This window comes from Lathyrus oleraceus, chromosome 5 (genome assembly GCF_024323335.1).
Source record: "Lathyrus oleraceus cultivar Zhongwan6 chromosome 5, CAAS_Psat_ZW6_1.0, whole genome shotgun sequence".
Taxonomy (NCBI): domain Eukaryota; kingdom Viridiplantae; phylum Streptophyta; class Magnoliopsida; order Fabales; family Fabaceae; genus Lathyrus; species Lathyrus oleraceus.
In genome coordinates this window covers 583,396,465-583,415,981 of record NC_066583.1, presented here as the reverse complement: position 1 = coordinate 583,415,981, position 19,517 = coordinate 583,396,465, and the positions used below count along the sequence as shown (strand labels likewise).

Below are 19,517 nucleotides of genomic sequence, written 5' to 3'. Positions count from 1 at the left end.
AAATTCACACAAACGACAATGGTTCGGATATGTTGACAAAGGTGTTTCCTAGGGGAAAGTTTGAGTTTTGTCGCACAATAATCGAATTGGTGTTGCCCTTCAACTAGTCGGTTGGAGGAGTTTGTTGGGTTATCCCTCCTATTTGGAGTGACCCAAATGATTGTGGGTTAGTAGCTTATATGTTTGTAAGTCTTTGTTATTATCTAACAAAGAGAATTGGATTAACAATTTATAAGGTGAGAAACAATAAAAGAAAAATTGAGAGAATAGTGAAATTCTCGCAACCCCAATTCAACACATACCAGTCTCACGAGATAAGAGTTTTATCACAATCCAACCCGTCGGATCGTCATGGGTTTTGATGGCAGTGTTCAAAACTCATAAAGGCACATTCTGAACGGTGGAGATCAGATTTTGAGTTTTCTAAACCTGTTTTCGAGTGGTTTTCTGAGGTGTGGTTTTTGTGGTTGTATTGGTTGATTGTATTTTTTTATTCTTGTTGTATTCCAAAATTGATTTTAGATCTTGATGATGTTTATGTATGTCTCTAACTAGTGTTAGAGAAATTCTTGTTTGTAACCATTGTTTGACTATAGTGGTGATTTAAGTGGCCTACGAATCATGTGATATTTTACTCCTAATTAACGAAAAAAATTCCACATTAAACTTGTTTTTACTCCTAATTAAAGAAAAAAATTCCACAGTAAACTTGTATTGTGTTGTTTAATGTGTTTTGTTGATTGTCGTTGTATTTAATATTTAGAAGAAATTGTGTTGATTGATTTCCTCCCGATAAAGAGCAAATTTCTATTGTCACAAACTCAAATGATTTGAATTTAGTTACACTCACACAATTATAAAAGAAAAAGGAGAAATATTATTGTATAAAAAATAATAGTTATAAAAAAATTATTTTCTCTTCTATATTTTCTGTTATGTATGCATAAATCTAAAATATTTGTCTTGTTAAACCAAATTCATTTAGTAGTTAGGTAAGGATATCATATCCTATGTTCTTGAAGTCGTAAGATTTCACTAATTCATCTTTAAAAGGTACATTTAAACTACTATTAAAAGAAATAAAATAAAATAATTGTGATTGTGTGCACAGATGTTTTGCTCAAATACGAAACAATAAAGACCGAAAATTGAAAGGTGGGAAGTGTACTAAGTAGTTGGTGGACCAGCTTAGGTGTATGCCCCTAAGGCTAACCGTCTGACTCTTACTTTCTCTCTCTAAGTTTTTCTCTCATGCTCTGCTCATCCTAGAGAGAGAAACCAGTTCTTCAAGTTCAAGTATAAGAAAAACGTAATCGTTGCAATTACTACACAAAATTATTAAGTATTATTAATTAATGAATTAATTGTTTTTTGATTGTGAGAGACGGTTGAGTCATGAGTGTAGCCGATGATGCAGTTACAACCGCATTGATAAAAGAGCAATATGAAAAAAAGCCAGAAAACACGTTCATTCACTACAAAAGCAATGCAGTAGAAAACGAAACCGTTATACATCTCGTGAAATTGATCTTCCTTTGAAAGTGAAATTGGCAATGGTTTCTAGAATGGATCAGTACGAGATCATGGAACAGATCGGTCGCGGTGCATTTGGTGCTGCGATTCTCGTTAATCACAAGGCGGAGAACAAAAGGTACTAATACTGAGTTTAACCTGTTCGCGCCATTTGTACTTTGTGTTAGGGTTTCGATTTCGAAGAATTTGAGAAATGAAGCTTCTTCGTTTTCGTTTATTTGTTGTTGCAGATACGTGTTGAAGAAAATTAGGCTTGCGCGGCAAACTGAACGGTGTAGAAGATCTGCTCATCAAGAGGTATAGGTTTTTGTTTTGCGATTCCGTTTTCTTGCTTGTTGTTTTGAAGAATTGTAGTTGATTTTGGGAATTGTAGATGGATCTTATTGCTCGGATTAAGCACCCTTACATTGTGGAATTCAAGGAGGCTTGGGTTGAGAAGGTCAGATACCACCACACCACTAGTTTCTTAACTTCGTGTTTTTTCTTTGTTTATACAGTGGATTGTGAAAGGTGTTTGACTTTTTGTTTTCACACCAAAAATGGAAGAAAAGTTTTTATTAAGGAAGAAAAAAAATCCTAAACATAAATTTCCTTTTCAATTACTAGATGTATTTATTAATTTTTACTTTTCAAAAATTCTCTTAAAATTTGAAAAATCAATATGGACTACATGTTTAGTAAAAGATAATTTAATAACATTCTCACACAAAAATAAACACACTCGATATTTTTCTTAATATTATGTAAGTTTGCAATGGAAGTTTAAAATTAGAGATAGAGGGAAAACTATCTATTGTATTAAAATAAAAATGTTATAATAAATAGTTATTTTATCATAAAATGTTTTTATATGAGAAAAAGTATAAAACTTTACATATAGTAAGTTGATTTTGCCTCCAAACTTAAATATTTAAAGTGATCAAAGAAGTTATAGCATTGGATTAAAAAATGTGTCCTAATTTTAGATTTCATGGTTAAAATATTGAAACATTATTTGCATCTCTTCAAACTCAATTTAATTCAAAATAGCCTTTCAAATAAAATTGATTCAAAATAACCAAAATCAATTGTACACCATTAGCTTTTTCTAACACACTTCAACAATTTGTTATGTTTTCAATGCTGTGCTCTATCTGTTGTATACTGCAGAACATATAGTTGAATGGTAGGTGATTGTTTGGTTCCTTTTCATCTAAGTTTGTGATTGTTTTACTTGTATTGTATTATAGGGTTGCTATGTCTGCATTGTTACTGGATATTGTGAAGGTGGGGACATGTGAGTCAGCGGAAGGTACCTGTACTCAATCTGATTTATATGTTCAAGAGCCCAAAAATGAATTGCTTAAATTTTTTCAAACTTTTCAGAGCGGCATTGATGAAAAAATCAAAAGGGGTTTACTTTCCTGAGGAGGTATTCTTGTTTATAATTTGACTTTCCTCAATTTATGATTTTTGCTTAAATATTTTGGTTGCTAACACTGGAATTGTTTGGCATTGCTCAGAAACTCTGCAAATGGATTACTCAAATACTGTTGGCGGTAGAATACCTGCATTCAAAATTTGTTTTACACCGTGACCTAAAGGTATAACATGGATGAAAAAAAACTACATGGCATTTTATTCTTTTTAAATTCCACTTAAGAGTATACCATGTTAAATCTTGCCTATGATGACAGTGTTCTAACATCTTTCTCACCAAGGATCATGATGTTCGCCTGGGTTAGTTCATATACCAACTTTTATCAACATTGGATAGATGATTGATTAATTCTTCTTCCTTAATTTGTGTTTTCTGATATTTATATAGGGGACTTTGGGCTTGCTAAGACACTAAAAGCTGATGATTTGACTTCTTCGGTACGTGTCAAATTAGGAACTTGTTGCTTTCTTCTATGACTTCTATGCTTTTGTCTACAAATTTTTCTCTGACATGTCTCCATAGTATTGATGAATACTACATGCTAACACATATGCAGAAAAGCCATGAAGCTGAACAATGTGTTTATGGTTTCAATTTCATGTTGTTCCTACTTTCCAGTGTTTTCTCTCTTATAATGGAGACATATAGTAATGCCATCATACGACACACACACGCACATGCCCGTGCCCATGCACATGTGCGCACAAACACACACACACACACACACACACACATACCCACACACACATAGTCGCACTCAGAAATCATGCAGTAAAATTGGAAATCTCCCTTCCAAATGTTATTCCCCAAAACTTAATATGTTCATAATATTAGAAGGCTTCAATTTGTTGCTATATTGAAGATAGGTGTATGTGAATTTAATTGTTGTAAATATCTGTTTGCAGGTTGTAGGAACTCCCAACTACATGTGCCCTGAACTATTTGCCGATATTCCTTATGGATTCAAATCTGATATTTGGTCACTAGGTAATGTTTTTTTTTTAATATCTGATATCGGTTTTGCTGCAGTTTAAATACTACATTTTTGTACAGGGTGTTGTATATATGAGATGGCTGCTCACCGCCCTGCTTTCAAAGCTTTTGTAAGATTTCTTCTATTTTCACTTGGTACATTATAGACAAAGACATTCCACAACCTTGTCATTCATTTAGTGCACAATTATCAAGTCATATATGAATATATTTCATTTCTTCATTCAAGTCAGCAAAGTAGCATTTTTATTATGCAACAGAAAATGCAAGGTATCAATTTTCATAAATGGTCTAGAAGGAATAAAATTATATAACTTTCTTTTATTGAGTATTCCTATAACTATTTTAACTATAAATATGGATATTATGTAGTCTTTAGTGAATATTCCTTTAGTGGATTATCCTCAAGTTAAATTTGAACATGATATCTCATTCAGGACCCAAAGTTAGCAAATTTAAGATTGTGTGGTAAAAAAGATATGGTATCAGCTTAAGTGAGTAAGCTGCTATCGAGATTAATGCAGCGTTTTTTTAGCTACAACCTTTCAGAATCCTGGCAAGCTACCACTTTCCAGAATCCTTATTCTCACCTATATTTTGGCCCCTATTATGATATCTGTGATAGAGTTCTAACTTTATTCTGGTATTCTAAGTAGACTTGATTGATATTTGTTAAGGGTGGGGTAATTTCCTAACATTCAGTTTTCTTCCATTTTCAGAACTTTTTAATCAAAATGTTAGATGATTTTTAGTTTGTTATCTTTTATGTGATTCTCACTATTGTATGGATATTTATGTATGATGAGGTATCATCATGGTTCTTTTTTCTTGATAAGAATGGTACTGTTTCAGGATATGGACGGATTGATAAGCAAGATAAACCGTCCATCTATTGCTACTTTGCCTCCCTGTTATTCCCCATCCTTGTAAGTTTCTATTTTTGCTAAGCTTAGCCTCTAATATCATTTGTTGATAGAAAGTCAGTGATCAATTGAGGTCAGTTATCTGCTGAAATCATATAGGTATTGGTTTTCACAGTAAGCATCGCCAGTGAACATGAAGTTAAGACCTATCACTAACACAAAAAAAGGAATGCAAACTTATTTATCCTTTATTTTTTCTGCCATTCATATAGATAGGAGAATGAATTTTGTTTTATTTTTTACACTCTTCTCTGTGCATGTCTGTGTACTGGGAAAGTTAAACTGTAAATTCACGTGCACAGGAAAATACTGATAAAAGGGATGCTGAGGAAAAACCCTGAGCATCGTCCAACAGTAAGCCTCTCTTAAAGAGTAACATTATTTCCATTGTGAAAAAGGTTTTGCATCATTAGTTATCCTGAAAGCTTCCATTTTATGTAATTCACAGGCATCCGAAATCTTAAAGCACCCTTATTTGCAGCCTTATGCACATCAATATTGTTCGCCTCTCTGTCCTCCAGCAGCAACCTCTTCTCCTGAAAAGCCAATTTCTGCTGTCCATGATCCTCGGAAAAATATGGTACAAAGTAAAAACAGAAATAGTTTGAGAGGTGACAAAGGTTATTTGATGTTAAATGAGCAAGACATTGCAAAAGCTTCACTAAAGGGTGATGAAAAAATCACCGAGGTAGACATCTCATCGACTGATGATGATGGGTCTAAGCTTCTAATGCATGTCGGAAAACGAAATAGATCCAGCAATTTCAATGCCAAAACATATAAACAGGAGGTTATGAAGAATGTAATGATGGCACCAAAACATGAAAAAGTTAGAGAGACAAGCCATCCAATGAGAGGCAATGGGGTGATGGCCGGTGGACCAGTACACAAAATAAATACCGAGACATCGTCTAAATTGCCCAAACCTGATTTTAGTGTTAGTGGTTTGAAGCGTCATTTAGATGTGCCAACTACCGCACCTTCAAAAGCAACCCTTAATTCTGCCAAACAAATCCAGAGGTCACATACTTCTAAACATCAGGTACATTACCATTAGAATGATATACTAGGTACCTATAAAGATATTTTTATGATCCTGATACTTATTTCTTGCGTATTAATCCATGACAGCAGTTACCAATGGTAGAATCTACCCCCAAAACAAAACCTCAACATAAGGTAACATTGCCATCTGGTCCTATTAAACAAGTAGCAGCAGAAGGTGGAGTTCCTGCAAAGCTAAAACGAAAAACTCTTCCAAGTCTTCTTAAACCACCCTCATGTCTGGGAAGTATAAGGCTGGCTGAAAATGATATCCCAAATGCAGCAAATGATACAGGAAGGTTATATCCAAATAAAATAGCTCAAGAGCCTCAGATGAGCCATCTTCAGCTGACTAATAGTCATCTACCTCATGTTTTAAGAGAGCCTTTGAAGGCTTTTGAATGTAGCACCAATGGAATGCAAACAGACAGCAACAATTCTGTCTCATCATCAGTCTCTATTCAAGAATTTGAACGTTCTGACTTTGCAACCGCTTTTATTGACATGAGTGATCCAACACTTCCTGAACATGAGAGTTTAAATCTCACTGAAAAAATGGAATCACGTCCAGACAGCAATGGACCTGCTGAAAATTTGTCTCGTGAAACCTCTTCCTTTACATCAAATTTTCAGAATTCCATTATTGGTAATGAGAAAGCAAGTCCCAAATTAACTCTGGGTCACCCAAATCAACATTTTGATATAATGTACGCTTCTGATGACAGTTTTCTCATAAATCAAACAACTATATCTGCTGCTTGTGAGTGTGATGATCTCTCGGCCGAAGTCAAACAAGAAATCAAAGCCCTTCAAGATATTTCTGGAGAACAGTCTATTTGTGAAGTTAGTCTAGTAAGTGTGCCAAATAATAAGCCTCATAATGTTCACGAGCAGAAACTTAGGGGCATATCGACTCACGATGATAAATTCATGGTGAGGGAAGGAATGTCTTCAGTGGCTGAAACTTCTCTGGTTATATCTAGCAAAATTTCAAGCCAAAAAGTTATACAAGAGAAGGAAATGGTTTTACAGAATCTAGCAACTGAAAGGCCAGCTTCTGGCCATCTACCCCCAGCTTTTGGTGATATCATCCATGTTATAAGCCATAGCAGTTACCGTATGGGAAGTGAGCTTCCAGTGAAGGAATCAGTAGAGGTGGGAGATACAAATGTAGATGTTGGTAAACTTATCAACATTATAAAGGATGATTTAGAAATAAGAAACGCAGGAACTCTATGGTCCCTTAAATCTTCAAATTGCTCTGAAGCTACCACTTATAATTCGGGAATTAGAAACTTGAGCTTGAAGTCAAGTATTTCCGACCATCCTGGTGTTGAAAAGCAAGATGCAAAAAACCCCGAGTCTCTAGTTTCAAAACCAGATTCCGCTAAATATACCAAATATAGCCCTCAAACAGCCGAAGAGGAAATGCCAGAAAAAGAATCTGTGGATGTTAAATCTTCCAAGCAGAGAGCTGAAGCACTTGAAGGCCTATTAGAATTGTGTTCAGATTTGCTGCAACAAAATAGATTGGAGGAACTTGCAGTTGTTCTGAAACCCTTTGGAAAAGATAAGGTGTCCCCAAGGGAGACAGCTATTTGGTTGGCCAAAAGTCTAAAAGGATTGATGTTTGAGGAAAGTGGGAGACGTGATTAATGAGGTTTCTTTATTCTTGGTACTAGTATATTTTACTTGTCTTTGATGTTTTTTATTGCTTTACTAGTACATAGCCTTACAAAAGCCACTTGAATTAAGATAAAAAAAAATTTCATTCTTTCAGTGCCTTTATGCTGCTGCAAATAGTAACAATTCAATATTCTAGCATTAACTAAGGGTAAATTGTATACGCTATGGCCAAGAATAGTTAACAATTTGAATTGATATACACTTCAATATTCTCCGATCTTAGTTATGATCAATGACATTTATGATTTAATGTACGAAAGACAAAAATTAGAAAGAAAAAAATCAAGACATACATAATGACACGGAAAGTCAGAAACCATACTTAAAAAAGTACGACACTAAACAAAACAGACATGTGGTTTTACTTTTAACGATAGAGACATGATGGCACATGTACCTTTATTAAAGCAGCATTCTCTTGTCTTATTGGCAGATAATTTGATAACAAATTCACTGTTACCATTATTCATGTATGCATCCACGTGTAATTCCCTTAATGCTATATTCTCATTTTCATGTTTATTTCGAGGATGCTTCGTGGAAGCTGCTTCCTTGAAGTATATACCAGTTTACACTTCGGAATTGCTAATTCCTCGTGCTTATTACTATTTACAATAATATATCTATATATACACACCTTGCCTTTCGCAATTATCACCTAAATTCAGTGCCTTTCTGATTTTAACACTACACATTATTCTCATTCACTTTCTATTACAAGATTGTTTGTTGCCAAAGATAGATAATACTAAAAGCTTTGAACCAACATTTGTTTTGGCCCTCCCTACAGGTTTAGTCTACATGGAGCCACAGCCTCTTCAAACCAACACTAATGCAACTACTAGGGTCCCAAATTCCTCTGCTCTAGGTATAATCCGTAGACTTACCTGGACATTCGTTTTACTTTTTCTTCTTTTAACTGTTATCATCTCAATAGCTTGGAATGTCATGGACCCTCATAAACCTCGTTTTCGAGTCAGCACAATCTCTGTATCCAATTTCAGCGTCTCTAATTCAGAGCTCAAAGGTGTGTTTGAGGTTGAATTAAACATAACAAATCCAAACAAAAAGGTAGAAATAACGGTTGACCAATTCTCTGTCTGGGTGTCTTATAGCACCGTGGGACTCTCAGAGGCCATTTTGCTGCAACCCATTTACTTGAAGAAGACCGGTGACAAGGGTGTAAAGATTAAGTTTAGCTTAAAGAACTCTTCCATCACCAAATTAGCTCATAATAAAGTGTTGTGTAATGATCTGGTTAAGGATTGGAACAAAGGGGTAGTGAACTTTGACGTGAACATGATGGCTAGAGTTGTCTATGAAGCTGGAATATTGCCAAGTAGGGAAAAATTCTTGGACATATATTGTGGTAATCTTGATGTTGGATTTATTCCTATAAAGAACACCGGTAAGCTCCTAGGTGTTGGGAAGGACTGTCACGCTGAAATTTAGGTGGAGGAGGACAAAAAGAAGAAATGGAAACATATGATGATTATGGTGCTTTTGTTGTTCTTTTTGGTGCTTTTGTTGTTTGTTGATGATGTATTGATAAGATATAAACTTTATTAGATTTGCATGTTTGTTTGTTTGTTCATACATCTAATATTGTAAGAGAACATGATGGTCCAAAATTTAATTGACTTTATATATAATATTTTAAAAACTTTATGAAAATAAATTAAAATAATTATAAAAAAATATTTTAGTCACAAAATGTACGAGAGTATATAAACTCAAATAAGTGAATACAAATAATCTCGAAAACAAAAGTAAGCTATTTCTTCTACTTAGAACATCATACACTGAAATTTTGTGGGGCATATACACTTTTTTTGTTTCTTTCCACTTTTAAAGAGAAAGTGCTGAGAAATGAACATGAGTCTATTGTAAGAAAACATGGTGGTCCAAGAGAAAAATCATGAAATCTGATTTGGTCCATCGGTTCCTATTTCCTAGAGAGCTTGGATTGTGATAGTTCAAATTTTAGTATATAGATATAAAAAAAATCTTTAGTAATTTATTTTAGTTGAAATTTAAGTTTAAAATAAACTTAAGAAAAAAAAGAGATCGGAGAAAATTTATCTTTAAATTTAAGAATGACATCACAAAACTACATGAATTATTATGTTAATTTGATAAAATGTTTAAAAAGAAAGTAGAACGACACTGCAAGGAAAGTTTTTAAAAATTTATGATTCTTTTTGTTAGATGCGCAAAGAAAAGGCCAAAGAAAGATGGTTTTTAGCGGATGCCAAGAGGGGTAATCGAATCCAAATTTAACCCAATAAAAGTTACAAATCAATACAAAAATTTGAAAATTGTAAGAAAATTGGAAAATATTTATGTATTTGGATTCCTTTTTATGAAAATTACTCATATTGAAATGAATTTTGAACCAACTTTTTAAAACCGATTCAAACCAAATCGAAATACATATATTTTAATACTTATTTTTATTTATATTATTGTGAAATGATGCTTAAGAAAACAAAGTAGGATCGGTTTTATGATTATCAATAAAGCAACAAAGCAAGTGATTAAAAACTGGATTCTTGATTCAATTACATATTATGAAACAATGTTTAAAATTGAATCTTAACCACGCCAATTTCTCTCTCTGATTAGGATTATCAGGTATTTAGGGAGAAGTGCGAACTAATATGTTATTTATAAGAAAATTAAACCCTAACTTTCAATTAACATACTAAATAATTGTCCCAACAGATTGACCCAATTCAACATGTTAACTTAAACAACAAGCTAACATATTTCTACATGCAAGAACAAACTTCTATTATCGCATGCACATCTTCGATTGTCGAACCATGAAGCTAACCTTGTCGAGACTAGAGTTCGATCCAAATATCACAAATCTCCATCTTGGAACAAACTCTACACTAACAATGGAACAAACTAGCTTTCATCATGCAACTTTATCAACTACATACAGTGGAAGAACTTGCTACTTAGCAATGTCTTGGTCATCATATCAACAACATTCTCATCAGTCGAAACTTTCTGCACCTGGACTTCTCCATGCCCGATTATCTCTCTGACAAAATGCAGCCTCACATTGATGTGCTTGGTTCGCTCATGATAGGCTAAATTCTTCGACAGGTGTATTCCACTTTGACTATCACATTTAACAGTGATAACTCAACCTTGAAGTTTCATCTCTTTAGCAAAACCTTCAAGCCACAATGCTTCTTTCACAACTTTAATGAGGGAAATATACTCCACTTCAGTGGTTAATAAGGCAACAACATTCTAAAGTGTTGTTTTCCAACTGATTGTTGTGCCAAACATAGTGAACACATACAACCTGCATAATCAGAGTCAACAAATCCTTCAATTTTGACTTTGCTATCATCACCACAAGCTCCACCATAAATCGGGACTCTACTTAGAGACTCATTTATTTACCTTAGAATCCACTTTAATGTTTTCCAGTGTGTCTTCCTAGGATTGGCCATATATCTGGTTACAAGGCTCACTCCATACGCTATGTTTGGCCTCGTACAAACCATAACATACATCAAAGAACCTATTATACTAGCATATGGAATGCTATTCATATAGGCGCTTTCGACTTCAGTACTAGGACTTTGAGTCGTACTCAACTTGAATTGAGGATTAATCAGTGTTAAAACAGGTTTTGAATTCGACACACCAAACTTGTCGAGAATCTTCTTAGGGCATGTCTCTTGAGATAAGCATAATCTCGACTGATTTCAATCTTTCTAGATGTCAATCCCAAGAATTTTGAGGCAACTCTCAGATCTTTCATGTCGAACTCATTATCGAATTCAACATTCACCTTCATAACATCTTCGACACTGTTGTTTGCTATGAGGATGTCATCCACATAAAGCAATAAAATAATAAGTGAATTTCCTGAAATTCATCTCAGCTTCATTAAAAACTACATCTCAACTTGTGATACACCTCTCGTGACCCGGCTCTAGGAACCACAACCTATAAGCTTTGAATCCTTCAGGGTATCCAAGGAACATACATCTTAGAGCTCTAGGTTCGACATTGTCTTGCCCAATATAAGCATATGCTACACAACCAAATACCCTAAATTTGTCTAGGTCTGATGGATGACCTGACCAAACTTTTTCAGGTGTCTTCATCCCAAAAGTAGTGAAGGGATACCTATTTATCAGGTATATTGTAGTCATGACTTCCTCAACCTAATATACCTTATTTAATTCTGCACTAACCAACACGCACCTCACTCTTTCTAGAATGGTTTGATTAAACCTTTCAGCCAAACCATTTTGTTAGGGAATACCTGCAGTAGTTTTGTGCCTTGTAATACCAGGTGCAACATAATACCTGTCGAAAGCCTCATTGCAAAACTCAAGACCATTGTTGCTCTTCAACCTCCTGACCTTCCTGCCAATTTGGTTTTCGACCAGACTCTTCCAACTTTTAAGATTTTCAAAGGTTTTATCCTTAGTCTTCTAGATGAATACCCATAACTTTCTGGAATAATCATCAACTATGGATAGGATATACTTTGCACATGAGTGAGTAGGATTCCTTGCAGGCCTCTGATGCCTAATTTTTGTACGTGCAAGTATACACAGTCAAATTAGTAGCAAATGATAAGAAAAAGTATCGATCTCACAAAGATTGTATTAAGCATAATGATTTTATACAAGAAGTTGTAAAGTAAACATGAGCAACAATGATAAAATAATGGTATGTGTCATGTGGTTAAGAAAATGGAAAAGCATAGAAGATAATTAAAGGTTAACACTGAGAGAAATATTATGTTGGACAATGTTCCATTTAATAAATTCATCTAATTTATGATTCTGGTATGTTATGTCATGACAGATGAGGTCGGAACGTGATCTTATGGTGTATCTCTACAACATCAGTAACATATACAGTAAAGTAAGGGGACAAATCTATAAGCCTCACTTGTAATTTTAATTCATGTTTAGTTTCATTCCAAATATCATCTATGATTGTATCTCTTTATGTCTAAAGTAGCTAATCTAGTGAATGTCTATATCCTACTATTTTCAATCATATTTACTTATGAGTTCCACATGTCAAAGGATCTATCAATGTTAACAAGCTATTATCTACTTCCAAGGTAGTCAAATAAAGGAATAAATATATGGCATAAATTCAGATGAGTAAAATATATCAAGACAATTCATTCATAAGATTCAAAAGATTACTAATTCATTAAACTTATATTATCTAACAAAGCAAGTTTTGCTCATAATGAGCAAAATGAGCAAAACAAGCACAACACAAAAAGATCTTAAGCTAGACATTACTATTAAAGAAGATAGAAATTATAAACCTAAGGGTGACACTTTAATCACTTGCAATTTGTTAATCAGTAAGTGACATCTTCCATCACGCCTCTCAGCGACTCTTCATCTTCCTTTATTTCACTTATGCAGAATTTTCCAAGTTTTAGAACTTTTTTCTTCATTACACTGCAGTTGTAATTATAGAGGTTTCTCAATTGCATATTGTTTATCTTTGGTTCTTGAGCCTTTACAATGATCCATTAACTTAAGCCTAAAGAATAAAGCATATTCATTTATTTTGCACTATGATAGCACACTACTCATGGGAGACAACATGACACTGTGGTTGTATTGCAATAACTTTTCAAAATTTTATATTGTATCTTTTCATTCTCATCCATTCATTTTATCCCTTTTCTTGTAGTGTTTCATCCTTATCCATTCATTTTCTCCAACTCAACCCTATTCTCTTCTCTAATCTCTGCCACGTCAGCATTAATATTGAATTTGAGAACTCATATCAGCATCTTCTGGCTCAAGGCCTGCTGAGTATAGGTCATAACTTTCTGGCTTGACACTTCCTGGTATGATAGAACTCGTCACAAAAGTTGATTATGCATGAGCACAAAACAGATAAAATTGACAAAAGAGAGCACCTAGTGTAATCTATCACAAATTAACTAAAGTAACATAAAACATAAATAAATGATATTACTCAAGATATCAATTACCCTAAAATTCAAGTATAAAATGATTAAATATGTCAGATAAAGTGAATTATCACACCTCCAAACTTGAATAATTACCTGTCCTCAGGTGATGCAACTAATAATATTAGAAATAAATAATTATTATCCAAAATCTTTAAACCAACAACGCATTTCTTACAACCAGAATCTTTCTCAAAGGACTGTATCTAAAAATTTGAACAACTCAATCTTTATCATATATTAGCTCATTTGATGTCTGTGTGTGTAACCCATGATGTTTCCTGTCATGCCAAAAGCCTTCATTCAAGATAATTAGCAAAAATCTTAGTTTGGTTACTCTATACTATGGTCCAAGGTTTCATTTTTTAGTTTCAACGGGGGAATTAACTAGCTTACTGTATGTATTGGATTTTTGATTCATTTTGAACTTGAAGAATCTACTTGCATCATTTTTCATAGTAACTTTTGCTAGATGCTCCACCTTTTCACCTGACGGGATCTCACTTGTAATGAGTCCAACCTGTTACTAATGGTGAAGACATCCATTTCCCTCCAATTTTGGGCACAAGAACTTTATTCATCATGCTATTTGGCATTTTCATTCTTTTTGCACATTTTTGTGTGTGTTTTTATATGCATTAGTAAATGCAATAGATCCAATAGATATCCTTTTTTACTAGTATTTTCCTCCCCTAAACTAAATCCTACAATGAGTGTTATTCCATACTTTAGAGTAATTCAAACTTCTTAAGAAGCTAACTATTTTTCTGACTTCTTTTGGCGTGATAGGGGCCCCTCACTAAATCATAATTTGTTTATTGATTTCTTATTAAGACTTTGTTTCCAATATTTTCAATAATCCAATGAAAAATCTTCTAAGATATTTTTGAAATTCTACCGATTCAAGACTTGGATAATCATTATTTCTCTCTTTTATTTAACATACATTAACACACACAAAATTCATTAATTCAAACGAAATTAACATAAAGCAGTCGCAAAAAGGTGTCACATCCCCATACTTAAAGCAAGAATAGTGTCCTCACAGTTAGCCTAATGGGTTATGGCACGAAAAAACAGGACAGTAACTAAGAACATAAAATTATAATTAATCATGAAATGGTTGATAGTGAAGGTGAGAAAAACAAGAAAGGGGGGGTTTGAATTGTTTTGGAAAAATAAGCGCTTTTTTAAAATGAAAATCACACAAGGATTTTATACTGATTCGCTTATAACACAAAGCTACTCCAGTCCACCCGGCCAAGGTGATTTCGCCTTCAACAAGGACTTAATCCACTAATCTTGAAAGATTGTTTACAAATAACGTCTAAGAGAAAGATCTCTTAGTCCTCTCAAGTCTACAGACTACACAGAGTCACTTGAGGAAAATAAAACAATAGATGAAAGCTTATGTAATCTAGAGTGCTTCTAAGATAAGCAAATATTACAACAAAAAGAACAAAGTATTTCACGTACTAAGCAAAAGCTTCGTGAAGATTGAGAGAATAAACAGTATTTTTGTGTGTTGATGTTTCAGTAAAATCTTGTTGTGTTCTTGTGCACTGAATGTTGATTTGCAGTCCTTTATATAGAAGAGAAGGATCCGTTGAAAACTCATGGCAGATAATAACTCTTGAATAATAAATAGTGCCATATCTTATGTTGCTTGTTGTCAAAGCAACTTTCTCTTCTTGAATGACTACTTACCACAAATAGTTCCTTATCATTTGTATTTTTGGAGTTAACGTCTCTTCCTGTATTAGGAAATCCATTTCCATAACTTTATTTGAAGTTAACGTTACTCTTCCTTATTTAGCAATTCCATAATCAGAGTCTTCATGTTTCTGGAGATCTTGGAATCTGCTATCTAGCTTCTGATGTTGATCTCTTTTGAGTTCTGATGATTTCTTCAGATAGCGCTGAGAGTTTCTGGAGTTAGACATACCGTTGTTCAGAGTCAGAACTTCTAGAGCGTATTTCTTGTTCAGATGCTTCTGATATTTTGCTGTTTTGCTCAGAGTTAGATTTTCTTGAACGTGTTTCTACTTCAGATGCTTCTGGTCTTCTGATAATTTGTATCTGATATGATTATGTATCTGATCAATTCTTCCTTCTTTCCTTAGAACCCTGCACACTTAGAAACTTTTCGTTAGGGTGCCATTTTTGGTTTCATCCTTTGTTATCATCAAAATCATGGAATCTGATGTAGAACAATTTTTGTTCTTACAATCTCCCCCTTTTTGATGATGACAAAACAAACTTAATTAGCAGATGAAACATAAACAATATCAGATCAGATAGACAAGAGCTCCCCCTGAGATAGGCTAGGGAGTTCAGAAGTTCTTACCAGAGCTTCCAAGCAATGAGGTTTCTTGATACCTTCTGCAATTTCTTAAGTCTAGAGTTAGATAAATTAATTTTTAAGAAAAATATGTTGCAGAGTGCTTAAGGTATTTAGACATTATTTTCATCAGAGCTATTAATGACTTCTCCCCCTTTTTGTCAGAATCAAAAAGACATAGCAAAAATAAATAATTGAAGAGAAAAACATTGTATTCAGATAAAAGGCAACAGAGGCAAAAAGAACAAGTAAACATCAGAAAATAAAGCAAAGCAACAAAATCCTAAGTGCCTAAGGGTTGGGAGGCGGAGGCATTCTCTGAAGCAATAGAGCCAGCATGTTCTGAATGTTGTCGTTGACAGAGTCTTGTTTATCCATTCTGGCACGGAGTTCCTGCTGATCTTTCTTAAGTTCTTCCAGCGTCTGGAGAACCATAGGAACAACAGATGAGGACTCCCCCTGAGTCAGAGCCTGCTGTGCTTCAGCAACGGCCTTTGCTTCAGCTTCGGCAGCAGCTTGTGCCTCAGCTTCGGCAGCAGCCAGAGCTTTAGCTTCAGCTTCCTTTACCCTTAGAATTTCAGCTTCCCTTGCTCTTTCTTCCTCCAGCCTTCTAGCTTCTTCTTCAGCTTCCTTTGTCAATCTCTCTTCCTCTAGCCTTCTAGCTTCAGCTTCTCTTGCAAGTCTTTCCTGGAGTCTTGCCTCAGCATCTCTGATGTAGCCATTTCTGACTTGTTCAGAGATGTTCTTCAGTCTAAAGGCCTCAGAGGTCATCCAGCCAATGACTCTGTTCCAGTGTGTCCTTACAGAGTCAGGATCATCACTGACTTCAGAGTTAATGGTCAGAGACTTGACCTTTTGTACTGAAGCCCCTGCGAACAGCATTATGGCTTCCTCAAGGGTAGGTATAGAAAGGTTAGGTTCAGAGGTTTGAGGTGAAGAGGTTGGAGGGCTGAGATTTAATGTTAGAGGTTCCGGTTCTGCTTCAGGTTGAGGTTCAGATCTTTGGGGTGAAGCGTAAAGAGGGTTTAAGTCTAATGGTAAAGGTTCAGTTTCAGCTTCAGGTTCAGGTTCAGCAGAGGTGTTTGGAGGGGTGATATCAGAGGTGTGGAGGTCAGAGGGTTGAGTTTCAGAAGGTTGGTCTTCAGAAGTAATGATGGTTGTTTGTTCTGGTGGAGGTGAAGTTGCTTCAGATTGTGTTTGTGTTGGTTGTTGTGAAGCAAGGTTTTGAGCCTGAATTTGGGCTAAGGTTGGGGAGTCAGGGTCAGAGTATTCTTGGTCAGAGGAGATTTCAAGGTATGGGGGTGATTCTGGGGCTGAAGATGATGAAGAGGAAGTGGTAGTGTGAGAAGGATTAACATTTGGTGGAGGTTGTGAGGTTCTGGTTATAGAAGGTGGGGTGTCAGAGGTTGTATATATAGGTGGTGTTGAGAGAGGATTAGAAGAAGCCATAAGTTGTTCAGAGGGAATAGAGGGAGCAGACATACCAGTAGTTTCTTGCAGAGGCGCTGGAGATCTTACTTCAGAGGTTTCTCCTATCCTTGCTCTCTTTGCCTTTGAAGATTTATTCTTAGGGGGACCTCTTTTGAATCTGACAAAGTCTTCTTCTGATTCCAGACAATCGTCCAATCTGAAGTCAAAGATATCAACTCCTTCATCCTTCAGACGCTGCATGTAGAGGAGGATTGCATCTACAGGTTCATTCTTGAAGAACCTTGCAAGACCATGGGGCAGCTTCCTCTGATCTTTCAAGGCATCCCAGGAGGTATCCATAGTGGGTCTGACTTGAATCTTCTTCAGAATTCCCATACTCTTGAGATTTTTGGCGTTCAAAGGCTTTCCAGTATCTATCGCCAGATCTTCCATCAGCCTGTTCTTCTCCAGATGATCTACCAACCCATTCTCAATGAAAACATCAGATATAAGCCTTCCCAGAGGGATGTAGGATCTGGGTTTCATGTTGTTTCTTGTCTCCCTTACAGAGTCTCTGAGATATCTGAAGAGAAGTGCAGGAAGGCAGAGCTTCACACCCTTGTGAATGCAGTAAAGAATGCACTTCTGATCTGCATTGATGTAGTCAGAGGAGTTTGATGCTGGGCGATGATGAATGGTTCCCAGAATGATCTTGAGCCATACTCTGAGGTTCTGATGAAGCTCTTTGTTCTTTGAAGGATTTCCTTCAGTGTTATGTTTGAAGATGGTTGGATTGATCACTTCAGCAATGCGCCTTGACCTAGGGTTGATGTTGTAAATCCTCTTTCCTCCAGTTTTCTCCATGTTTAGTAAAGAAGCAATTGACTTTTCAGTAATTACTATCTTTACCCCCAAAACGAAGGAGACGATGAAGTGGTCATCAGCATCAGCAAATCTCCAGAATTCTTTGATGAGATTTGGGTAAATAGGGCCATAAAGCCTTTGGAAGTAGTTTTCCCACCCTTGTATATGGAGTTCTTCAGTAAGATCTACTCCATTTCTTCTCATGTTGTCGAAGTCCACCAGTGTTTCACATAACACATCCAAGCCCTCAAAGGGAGTTGCTAGGTTAATGTGAGGTTGACGATCAAGAATATGGGGTTCCTTGTACACTGGAGTAATGGAAACGCCTGTAACAGTTGGAGTTGGAATGCTTGAACTTTGGGCAGTGGTGTTGGATTCCATTTGCTGAGAAAAGTTGAAAACTTGTTGTTGTTGAGCATCCATAGTTGATGAAGATGAAGGTGAAGATGAAGAGTTTGTAGAAATGCTTCAGAGAGGGTTTGAGAGTGAGTGAGAGTGATAAGTGTGTGAAATGTGAGAAAAGTGTTTAAATACCCTAAATAAAAAACACATGCAAAACGACACACTATTCAGCGTTAGCACAAAGCACAAGTTAGCACGCTTGGGGGAAAATGATTAAGGCTCATTAATGAATGTCTAATCCCAACAGTATGCACACTGCTCGAGGAGATCTCAAACGTTTCCCTTTGATTTTCTTCTGGACAGCTGTCTAGAAGTTCTAGGGTTAGACGCTAAGTGCTCCACGTGTTGATGTATCTGATCTTCAGGAATACCAAAGGGTTGGTTCCTGGAGATTTCTAACTCAGATATCTTCTTAACTGGTAGAAGTATCAGAGTCAGAGGCAGAAACACATTTGTTTATGTCAGAGTCTCATTTTACATCTTCAGAGCCACACTTCATTCAGGGCAATTTTGAATGTTCAGATTTTCTAAGATAAAAAGAAATCTATCTTCAGCTAGAGGCTTAGTAAAGATATCTGCCCATTGATGATTTGTATCAATGAACTTCAATGTTACTATCCCTTTCTGAACATAGTCTCTGATAAAATGATGTTTTATTTCAATGTGTTTAGCTCTGGAATGTAGAATGGGATTCTTACTTAGACAAATGGCAGCAGTATTATCACAGAAGATAGGAATGTTACTCTCAAAGATTTGCAGATCTTCTAACTGATGCTTCATCCAGAGCATCTGAGTTGTGCACAGTGATGCTGAGATATATTCTGCTTCTGCAGTTGATAGAGCGATAGTTGACTGTCTTTTGCTAGCCCAGGATATCAAATTGTTTCCCAGAAGCTGGCAATTTCCAGA

The 19,517-nt window shown here is 35.4% G+C and overlaps 2 protein-coding genes across 5 annotated transcripts; both read left to right on the top strand.

Moving 5' to 3' along the window:
- The first annotated feature begins 1,220 nt into the window (after positions 1 to 1,220).
- On the top strand, positions 1,221 to 7,808 carry LOC127086671 (serine/threonine-protein kinase Nek5). 4 transcript variants are annotated; one of them, XM_051027464.1, is made up of 14 exons: positions 1,221 to 1,651; positions 1,764 to 1,830; positions 1,907 to 1,972; positions 2,763 to 2,809; positions 2,899 to 2,944; positions 3,036 to 3,116; positions 3,210 to 3,252; positions 3,341 to 3,390; positions 3,859 to 3,940; positions 4,007 to 4,056; positions 4,799 to 4,872; positions 5,172 to 5,223; positions 5,318 to 5,911; positions 6,004 to 7,808. In XM_051027464.1, exons 1-14 carry the CDS (start codon positions 1,554 to 1,556, stop codon positions 7,567 to 7,569), a joined length of 2,916 nt encoding a protein of 971 aa, XP_050883421.1. In that variant the 5' UTR covers positions 1,221 to 1,553; the 3' UTR covers positions 7,570 to 7,808. The 4 variants fall into 4 exon arrangements, with proteins under 4 accessions (XP_050883421.1, XP_050883420.1, XP_050883422.1 ...); XM_051027463.1 differs by having other exon boundaries at positions 6,001 to 7,808; XM_051027465.1 differs by lacking the exon at positions 1,221 to 1,651 and having other exon boundaries at positions 1,794 to 1,830; positions 2,763 to 2,824; positions 6,001 to 7,808.
- A 453-nt stretch (positions 7,809 to 8,261) lies between these two features.
- Positions 8,262 to 9,179, top strand: LOC127086670 (NDR1/HIN1-like protein 1). Its single transcript, XM_051027462.1, has one exon. It carries the CDS (start codon positions 8,401 to 8,403, stop codon positions 9,049 to 9,051), a length of 651 nt encoding a protein of 216 aa, XP_050883419.1. The 5' UTR covers positions 8,262 to 8,400; the 3' UTR covers positions 9,052 to 9,179.
- Positions 9,180 to 19,517: the final 10,338 nt, after the last annotated feature.